At 34.7% G+C, this 11228-nt stretch overlaps 1 protein-coding gene across 1 annotated transcript; it reads right to left on the bottom strand.

The window, feature by feature from the left end:
- Positions 1-7701: 7701 nt before the first annotated feature.
- LOC131803086 (DNA-directed RNA polymerases I, II, and III subunit RPABC3-like) lies at positions 7702-8427 on the bottom strand. Its single transcript, XM_059124047.1, has 2 exons — positions 8312-8427; positions 7702-8252 (listed from the first exon to the last, which is right to left on the bottom strand). Exon 2 carries the CDS (start codon positions 8241-8243, stop codon positions 7791-7793), a length of 453 nt encoding a protein of 150 aa, XP_058980030.1. The 5' UTR covers positions 8244-8252; positions 8312-8427; the 3' UTR covers positions 7702-7790.
- Between the last annotated feature and the right edge of the window lie 2801 nt (positions 8428-11228).

The raw sequence follows: 11228 nt of genomic DNA on the forward strand, positions 1-11228 counted from the left end.
TTTCTAAAAAGACATATTTCCCTGTCTGATTTGTGGATGCAGATAGGATTGTGTGCAAAGTGCCTAGGCATGGACCTAACGAGGAGGTTGTTTGTTCATACAGTTCTAAGGAAACCATTTGTGTTGTTCCGATATTTTGCAGTTTGCTAGCTGCTCTGTCGGATTCGTTCGAATAGATCTGAGTGGCGGTGTTGGAAACGATTGTGCGGAAACATAAACTTTTTTATTAGCCCATACACATTTCACCAGTTGTATGTATGTGCGAGCGTTTTTGTGAGTTTTTTTGGATAGGTAGGTGGTGCGTCAACCGCAAGGATCAGTTAACAGACTGGAAAGACCAGACCAGACATGTACATCAATATCATATGGAATAGAGTTTAAAGAAAAACATTTTTCTTCGATTTTTCTTGCTCAGTTACACCATACACACATAAGTGTGTGTGTCAATGTGCTTCGCTGACACGGAGTTCCCTTCCGTACAAATGCTATAACGTACAAAAACAATATTCAATGAAACATTTATTTAATTAACAGGCCCATTTGTCTTTTACAAAGGCATGTGCCTTTGAAGGTGCAAGTGCAAAGTGGGCATGAATAATGCACCAGATTGCCACAAAGACAGCGACAATTTGCCACCGAAATGTTGGCAATTAATTGTGAGCCAAATTACAAGTAAATTGTGCGTATCGATGGGGACAAGTGCACAAGTGCACGGGCGAAGTGTCCATGTAGCCAGGAACTTTGTGGGGTCGTTTGTCCTAGAAGTTATGGGGCTATGGAACGAAATGTGAATGGATACTTACTCCATGGTGCTCAGTTGGTAATGTGTGTACAGCATTTCACTTACACGTCACAAGTTGTCTCAAAGATTCTTTGTTGTTGTTTTTTTTTTTGAAGTCTCACAAATGAACAGTTTTTGGCATGGGAACTTTGTTTGATTCAGCCGTTTGTTTTTTGTGTGTGTTTTTTTTTTAATAGACCGATCTCCAAAAATATTTGCTCGAGTGCTCGAGTGCGTGTAGATATGTAGCATTTCGATATATTCGTACGTAGATTCACTGAACACACATCCAAATGTCTGTTCGTATGTACACAATTCTTCAATTCTGTAAAGTGTTTTCGAAGCAACGGGAACGCGAGGAGCCAAAGAATTGATGTGCACTGGTAAACGTGTCGCGGCGTACTGCACCCACACTCCAAAATTTATTAAAACCCAAGTTCCCGATCGCCGACGTCTTTCGTTCTGTTCTGCAAATCTTTTCTGTTCGTCTTTTTCCAATATTTCAACATTCACAAAATGTTCACTACGAGTGGGAAAGAACAAACATGAGCATTTTTCATTCGTTTTTCCTCTGCCAGAAGAGAAGTAGGAGAAAGAAAATCCAAACAAAATAAACAAATACGTATACGCCGTGATGGATGGAGATGCGCAGGATCGTTAGATTTCATAACAACTAGCACCCCCATAGAATCGACTCAACCATCCACTGAGTGTGTGTACAAAATACACAGAGGGAGTGAGCCCAAAGCAATCGACGAGCATGGAGAAAACGACAAGTGGCCCAAGTGAATGTGTGTTCCATTGTGATGTGTGATTGCCTCCAACATATCCAAAACAACGCAGAACCATCAAATCAATTGCATGAATACGGAGGGATCTAAGGCGACTCATTGTTTACGTATAAACACCCACACAGTAAACAACACGCCACACGCACTCTTGACGATTGATAGTTTCCGTTTGCTTACTGCATTTCCCCCATTAATGGGAACGCCTGCATTCGTTGTTCATTCGGGTATCTTCGGGGAATGCTACACAGTTCTAAATTTAAAATCCGAATCTCACAGAAAAATATCGGCCGTCTAAGGTCTCTGACAATGTTCCATTAATGAATTAACGAATCTGATAGTAGAGAGAAATGTTAATCGACAGGGTTGGGGTATTGCTAGGATTTGTTCAAAAGTTGTCATAAAATATTCTTAACAAATAGTCAATTTGCGAACTCTTCGACAAATCTTGTATTGCAAAAAATGTTCTTCTTTTTCTCAACTATAATAATCTCATTATCTTGCCTACAGGTAGAGCGTGATATAAAGTATTTAACAACATTGAGATTCTCTGAAAATGAGCATTTCATAGCATAATAGCACAGCATTTCGAAATCTTATTACAAATTATAAAAATAATGATTTACGCCAAATAACTGCCACTTGACCTGCTTTTAGCGAAGCATTTTTTAGATGCATCTTCCTTTCTGACTTTAACTTTCATTGTTGATTGGTTGATTCGGTATCCGAGCGAGCAGCAATAACGCCACAAATGTTACTAAAATCATTGGGAGAATGAGGCGAAAGTCGCATCGGCACAGCTGCTGGGACAATGAATTGTCAAACCAATTTTGGAATTGAAAATTTTAAACGAAAAATGATTGAAATTTGTTGAAAAATGTCGTCTAAGAAAACTTATAAAAATCTACTTATTTAAAAAAAATAATAATAAATTCTAACATTTTTGATATATCAATGTTCCCAATCGATGATGCATTTACTTGTATTCTTCTGCCATGAAAGATAACGAATATCAGACAAACGCGTACCAAAATCAATCCAGCTTGTGATTACATAATGTAGGCACAACTTTCAAAATACCGAACATCGGACCGAGCTATACCAAAACGTAAACATATATGGGATAAAAATCATAATCATAAATCGTATTATGTAGGAAATGAATTATTTGACATGTACTAAATCGAAACTATAATATAAGTGAAAGTGAAAAATATATGCAACTTTTTAAAAAGGAAATTGTAATACGAAAAAGAAACTAGTAAACTCTTGCAGGTTCTGGAACAGAGCAATAATTACTATTAAGAATTTCCATATTTGACAAACAGTTTATATGTATCAAAGTTATTGCTTTAGGAAACGTCGAAGTTTGAAATTATGCCTCAGAACCCGCAAAGAAAGTTTTCCAGGGATATTATGCGGCCGGAGCGAACGTAGATTTAGAAAGAAAGACCAATGTGTTCACTGTATGTAGTTATATCGTGCGTTGTGCCTTCCCAACAATTACTAATTTAAATTGTATACAATAAAATCTAAATATATACCTTTTTTGTTTAATACATTTCTTCACACCTTGTAAACATTTCACTTGTTCTATTCTGTTGTTAGGTTTGCATCTACTGCAAAGAAATTTTTGGGGTGGGCATGGAAATAAGAAAACAGTTTTCTTTCCATCCTCTTGGACTTAAACCGAACGTGTAAACATATGTCTGTGAATGTGTGCGTAAATCAAACAGCTCGATGTTCGCATATATTTGTGTTTGTTCAATGGATCCACCCATCCTAAGAAATGATGAAGAAAACTAAGCAAAACTTTTTTATAAAATCGTAAACAATCAAAATGCGGACAGCGGCGGCAAACAAATGTATTCGTTTAAAGCAATAATATACAATTCAATTATATATTGCTGATGGATACGGAAAAGTCCTATTTAAAACTGACTGTGTTACAGAATGGTGTTATACAAACTTGTTATAAGATTTTCTCCTTCTTGTAAAAACTTGTTATGTACCATCTAATTGGGAATATTAAATTATTTGGCTCTGCTTAAAATAAATAAGGATTTTTATGAAATGAATTTACAGGCTAAGGCATTGCCATTGGTACCATTAAATAATTCAAATGATCAGGGCCAAGGAAATTTCACTATTAAATTTATGTCACATAATGGCCTAGCCAACTAATCAGGGACAGTATTAGTTTAATCACAGACATGTATTTATTGAAGCAATTCCATATCGGAATTGTATGGATTGTCAATATTTTTGATTTTTTTCGAGCAATTCAACTTAACTGCATTATTACTTGTATTGCATTATAGTTGTATTTTATATAAATCTTTAATTTAGATGAATTTCAAACTCGAAAGCTTTTCGATTAGCCCTATTGGTTAAATGTTTGTGCTGAATTTTTGAACTGAGTTAAATTTGTCCATGTGCACAGATTTACAAAGCTAATTTCAACAACCTTACATGCCTAACTAAAGAATTCTTTTTTGTTCATTTTAAAGGCGGGAAAGCTCACACTTCACATGGCACAATCTTAACGGTAATTTATTTCCGATGAAAATAGAAAAAAATACAACTGTATAGTAGAGTTTTATTCAGTCAAATAGATCTTTAAAGCTTGTTACAATTTATTTTCACTATTTTACAATTTGATCACTATTTTCGGAAATTGAACTAAATGTAAAAGAATATATTGTTTCATGCAAAATTCTAAATTTCAAATTATTCAGTTATTTAATAAGTGCAACAACGCTAGCTCACAAACATACATTGCTTTATTATTAACAAGACAAATTGTACTGAATCAGAGTTATATTTTACTTCCGCATCTATATTGGACAGAAAATACTCTTTAAGTACTGACATTTTCAAAGACAATACATCAAAAACAAATTTTTGAAAAAAAAAAAAAATACTTGTCCCTCCTTCAATATTAACTACATTCCGCATACAAGTACCAATGACAATTTCATTAGATCCCTACTAAATAATTGATGTCTTGTACAGTAATACTGACCTCTCCCACAATGGGAACATTACAAGTTGGCACTGCATTGAATTTTTTTAAGAAAAAAATCCTTGTATCTTTACGCACGACAAAACTTTCAAAATTAATGTATTGTATATGGGTTCTTACAGGTCTCGGATCAGAGCATAAATCAAACATGAGCATTTTACTGTAATGAAAAACTTTATTGTAAACATTTCATTTATTTTCATACAATTCCATATAAATAAGCCAACATGGCCAAAATCTTATATTTACATACAACATACAATCTAAAAAAAAATAAATAACAAAAATAATCACCAAATAGTAATATATATAAAAAAAATAATAATAATTTAAATTTAGTAGCAATTTAGTAATTAGACCCTCAGACACAACTCCTCTACCAAGATGAACTACAGTTAAGGAAGGTAGAGAGGAAAAAGACAAGAGGCATCAATAAACTCAAGCGCTGCAGCTACTACAAGCATAGACAAATAAATGTATAAACTAAAAAGTTTTAAAATTTACCCCTTCCGGCAGATGTCACTATGGTTGATCTTGGGCCAGTAAAGTCACTCAGGGCTAGTGAAGTCACTCGATTCGAAAACAATTTATTCATTTTTCTGCTATTCAAGGTCTATATTTTTATATTTCACGACATAATTGGGTAATGTAAATGTAAACAAAGTCACTGTTTCATTATACCCTACACCACATAGTGGTAAGGTTATTATGTCTTTGTGCATTTGTTTGTAACATGGAGAAGGAAGCGAGATAGACCCATAGTTACTTTTAAGGATCTCCATAGAATCACTTTCTGAGTTGATTTATGCATGTCAGTCCGCCTGCCCATGTAATCTTGTGAACAAAATGCAGGTCGCATTTGTTTGGCCAAAGGACGAACCCTATTGAAATTGGAAATAATTGGTAAAAATTTAGATATAGCTCCCATATATGTATCTTCATTCGATTTGCCTTTAATTGTGCACCAAACTTGTAATATCAGCCCGAGTAGTATGGAATTTTGCACTTCCATTAAAATAGGGCTGAAAATAAGTATGCCAAATTTGATCGAAATCGATTGAGATATAGCTATAGCTCCCATATATCAGCCCGAATAGTAAGGAATTTTGCACTTCCATTAAAATAGGGCTGAAAATAAGTATGCCAAATTTGATCGAAATCGATTGAGATATAGCTATAGCTCATATATATATTGTTCATCCGATTTGTTATTTTTGTCCTCCGCAGCCGTAGTATGCACTCTGTAATAATATTTGGGAAAATATATCAAATGCAGCTCAGAAATACTTTTGCTAAATTTTATCGAGATCGGTTCAGATTTGGATATAGCTCTCATATATATCTTAATCTGATTTCAAATTAATTTTGCACCAAATGGGCAATACAAGTCCGAGTTTAAAAGATACAAATGCTTTGGCATATTTAGTCCTTTGAACTTTAAATTATAATTATAAACATAGCGTGTATGATTGAATTCTCCCATAAAAACTTGTTATGTGGAGCTCTACTAAATTAGCCAAGTGGTGTATGGTATCATAAAGTCGGCGCCACCCGACTTTAGGACTTTCTTTACTGGTTTTCAATTGATAAATAATAATAAATATAATAAATAATTGTAATATTTATTTGAATAGTGAATTGTCTTATGCTCTCTCGTGGCATGAACGACATCTATTGAAGCACTTTTTTTCGAAGATAACAGTTGAGACAACTTTTTAGTCTATACATTTATATACCATAAAAATTGCCCTCAGCCAATAACTAAAAATAAATAACAACAAGTTGAAAAGCAGTAAGTTCGCCAGGACCGAACTTTGAATACCCTCCACCTTTTGGAACGAATTTGGAGATAAAATCCTTAAACAATTTGTTAACATTTTAAAAATACCGAATATAGCCGTTATATTGGTGTTTATACGACGTGGACCTACTTGGGCATTGTTTGTCATAAGTCATTACCATATTCAAATTCAAAACTTGTAATAAACGGTGAATAATTTAGCAAAAATCATCATAATCATTCTGCCATAGGCTTTAGCATTCATTACGAACTTCAAATACGCGTCTCAAACAATTTCGGTGGGTATTGTACCTAAACTCGTCAAAATACCGCATATAGGGAGGTACCGTTATATGGGGGCTATACGAAGACGTGGACCTGCACAGATAATTTTCTGTCTTAAGCTGTAGTATCCATTTCGAACTTCAAATACCGAATTTGAAACAATTCCGGTGAATTATGTCGCTAAAATCATCAAAATACCGAATATCGGGAGATACCGTTATATGGGGACTATACCAAAAGAACAGGTAAAATTACGCAGGGTCAGAGGGAACTGATTCCACAATCTCGCAACTCTCACAACTACAGACGAAAATCTTGGAAACAGCAATTGCGGATTTCGAGCTGATCTACAAAACACAAAGTTATTATATAAAGGAGAATTAACAATTCTCATAATGACACATTCCTGTAATGACACAAAAGTAGGCGATATTCAACATATCTGTCAAAGGACAGACCAAGAAACTTAATAACATACTGTGTTACACGATCACTACGGTGCAACCCAAACACATACCTAACAATAGAGTTAACAAGTTTGCGTACGCGCAGAATTAGGCAAGCATTCGCCCCAGAGATGACTTCCAAACAATAGTTGACATGAGACATTAATAAAGATCTGCTACCATCACCCTAACACCTAACTATTATTAATTATTGTAATCACCAATGGCTTTCATATTTCTGTCTATAATCAGTATAACACACACTAAATATGGTATAGTCTTCACCCATAATATTAGAACTCCTGAATTGTCTTAGGATATTAGAACTTATTGGGTTAAGAACTGCCGATTAGTAATCCGGCTCGGAACTGATCTTGTACCCCACAAAATAAATCCAAGATTCAGGTAAAATTCGTAAACAACATATATTACTTTTCAAACTTTGGATTCAAAATCTAGGGAGTCGTACCTTTTGAACTCTTGACATTGGGTTCCTTTACGACAATAATTCATGTATTCCACGTTCCTTCATACATTTAAACACTATGCAGGGTTTAAATGTATATTGGGGGCAAATGTATGATTAATACGACTAGTTTCAAGTTTTATGTACAAATAGATCAGCTAACAAAAAATATTACTTTATTGAATCTCATACACACTACACGTAAATACTAATATTTAATCAGAAAGCTAATTTTTTCATCAGCAGATACATTTGCTGGTCCACTTCGAAGCCATGTAAATTATTGGCATCACCTTGCAGTCGCATCAACAGGCCACCGAAGGAAACATATGCCGATAGTCTGGAAGAGGCTTCATTGTGTGCTTCGTCGCCTTCTATGCGATACGTTTTGCCAAACATCACGTACTCAAAACTATCAGCTCTGGTACCTTCAGTTTCCAAGGGGTTATATTCACCAGTATCTGGACACCCATCTTCACGCAACGTGGTCGCCAAAACTAAACGAAATTTATCTCCCAATTCCATGGGATATAACCATGAGTTAATGTCCAATATCAAGTCCATTTTAAAGGATTCGGATTCGCAGTGTAATCTGGAGACACGATCAAATTTTTTGCCTTCTGGGTCCATATCCTTAACATTGAAGATGTCTTCGAACAAAACACCGGCCATTGCTAATCGCTGGAAGTGGTAATCACTCTATTAGGATATGGCAAAAAAAGATTGTTTGACAAACATACTTTCTTCAAGAGTGTCCAGTGTCCAGAGTGCTTCCAAGTCAGATCTTCCAAAAGTCGCGTGCAGTGGAGGTGGCAAACAATCGATGTCAATGTCTATAGTAACGATAAGATACTTTAAAAGAGGTTATCGATTTATCAAATTTCCGTACATCCACAATACAAGAATATCATTGATTTGTGAATTTATATTCAAACGACCGTGTGACCATGCTATAATTTCACAATCGATAATTTTTTATTTTATGTATTGTATCTTATAGCATGTTTCCATTGAAAACCGAACAACGTTGTTCGCTCTCAGAATTAGGTACACGAATTAACCCGTTCATACGGCACGATTCGTAATTCATAGTAAAATAATTCATTTTTTCAAAAATTTTGTTTGTTGATTTTAATGGGAATTTATATTAAAATACATTAAATTCTCAGTAATATGAGTAGAAGAAATGATTGTTTTTCTCCCAAAGATTTATTATATCATTAATTTTATAATTTTCATTCACGTTTCAACTTTTGTGTAAATGTTGACATTTTTAACATATTTTTGTATTTTTCTGTTTTTTAATTTTGCTGGAGAGACACTTGTCAAACATTTTTTCTGCCGATATAAACATTTTGAAAATATTGCCTCTTTTGTTTCCAGTTTCCTGTGGAAATTCCAACTCGTGGACAATATGCGTACCTCGGATGAGAGAGAAAACAAAATTTACTTTCGTTTGAATGTACATACGCTATTCAACATTGTAGTTTTCATTCATAAATTTCAGTCCAAAAATTTTTAAAATTTCATTAAATTTATCTAGTTTTAATTTTTAAATGTCATAATTTATTTTTTCGATAAATACTCTCATGTGTTAGAGATGGATCATATTTTTTCGTTGTTCTGAGAGTGATTTGATTTGAACAATGTACAAATATGAGTGTTCGCTCAGGAAATATTGTGTGAAGAATTAAGTAGTTTTTTCATAGTTAAGGGTCAAACAACGAATAGAGAGCGAATCAAGTGCAGTGGAAACGCCACATTACTTTCTTATTTCGACGGCGTCATAATTTTAATTAAGCTTTGTAGTTTGGTTTCTCCCGCTCCACCGTAAGATTTAATCGATTAAATGGGATTAATCGATTAATCGGGAAATTTGTTCGGAGTTGAAGGAACTTAGTCCCCCGGTTCATTTAATGAATGTGGCTAGCGGTTCGATTTCCTCATGTCTCATTCGTAAACAACAGAGATCCCTCGGGGATTTTGCTTTCTCGTTCTTTTTTATCGGGCATTTCTTTTTGATTTCTTATTTGTTCCGTTGGGGACGTCTTTCATTTTGGTTTCCCACGCGCTCATTCGATTACCAGATGAAATGTCAAAATTCATGCTTGAGGCGAAAATAAATATTTTCGCCTTGACAGAAGAATTTTGTGGCGAATATTCTAGTCGGGAAATTTGTTCGGTGGGTGGTCATTGTCGGTACGTAATTAAATAACAAATACAAGAAATATTAATTATTATATTGATAAAAGTGTGTGTAACACCACCGTGTGCAGAGGCAGTGAACTTGGAAACAATACTCTGCCCACTTTATCCATTTCGTTCTTAACAGCTGAGTGAGGGTTGAATTGCAAACAACCAACCCCCCCTTGCCAAAAAATATCAATTGGAATCAATCATGTTTGCTTGAACTGGAGTTTACGATTTTGAATTGAATTGTTTGAAGTCAGTAATGCCATGTAAGCAGAGCAATATTGGTGGAGAGATATACTGGTGTGTTTGTTCGATAATTCTAGCAATGCAGCTGCAGCACACAACGGTAAGAGAATATTTTAATTTCATATTGAGGTGGTAAAAGAAATTTGTATGTATTTGCATGCTTTTCCTTCATAAAATGGTGATTTTCGGAACGATATGCCTTTGCCTGAGTTTTCCCTAAATTGGTAGCATTTAGTCTCTTTATTATTACTAAGAAATCTTTAAACAAAAGACTGGTGACACAACTTTTGTTAAGCACAGACATCGCATGTACCTACAGTTCAATAATACATAGATATATATGCCTACATACTACATACATATGTACACTAGTCCTGATAACTGATAGCATATACATACTTACAGCTTATTAACCAAACACATTTTCTTTTACTCTATTAAGAATTGTCATCATGTGGCTAAAAATTGAAGAGCTACGGCTTCTGGGCGAGGGTTTAACCGACCGTACATAAAACAACATTCCTATTGTCAAGTCACAGAATTTAATTGTCATGTCTTGTCAACAATGAAAGTTAAAGCGTGCTGTTTGGGAGTGTTCTTCGCTATGTTGCATTGGGTTCAATGTTATTATTTTTCAAATATTGGAAATTTTTGCCCGGTCCCCGTAACACAAACATCTGCTGTGCATATGTGCCTCTGATTGAACAGCGATTTGCTTGGTCTGCTTGGTGTTATTCGTCTACACCCCTAAAGCGGTAGGGAACTCCATAGACTTTTTGTCCTCGGCAGATTTTTTTTTTTTAAATACATGTTACTCAAATTAGATCTTTGTTCTCACTATTCTCTTCTGTCAAATGTAATCATATGCTGACTTCGGCAACGTTTTCAAAGTCAGCCATATTTCCATACGATTCCTTTTTTCTCCTCCTTTGTTTTTGAAGCTTGCGAGTTCTACTTTTTTATATAAGCGCATTCAATTTGAATTTCATCAATACTTATACTCGTACAGAGCATGCATGTATTGTAGTGAATAGGGGCAATAATTAAATCAGTTTCGAACAGACGTTGTCGCAAGCGAACACTCTGAAATAATGCAAAAACGGTTGCAAATGGTTGTTTGGTGAGGTTATTAAGTTACGAATATCTAAAACTCAATGGAGGAACAGTTCTCTGTTGTTACCTTTGGCGTTGATATCTATCTAAGGTTCTTATCGCCGA

Source organism: Musca domestica, unplaced genomic scaffold, assembly GCF_030504385.1.
Source record: "Musca domestica strain aabys unplaced genomic scaffold, Musca_domestica.polishedcontigs.V.1.1 27, whole genome shotgun sequence".
NCBI classification, from domain to species: domain Eukaryota; kingdom Metazoa; phylum Arthropoda; class Insecta; order Diptera; family Muscidae; genus Musca; species Musca domestica.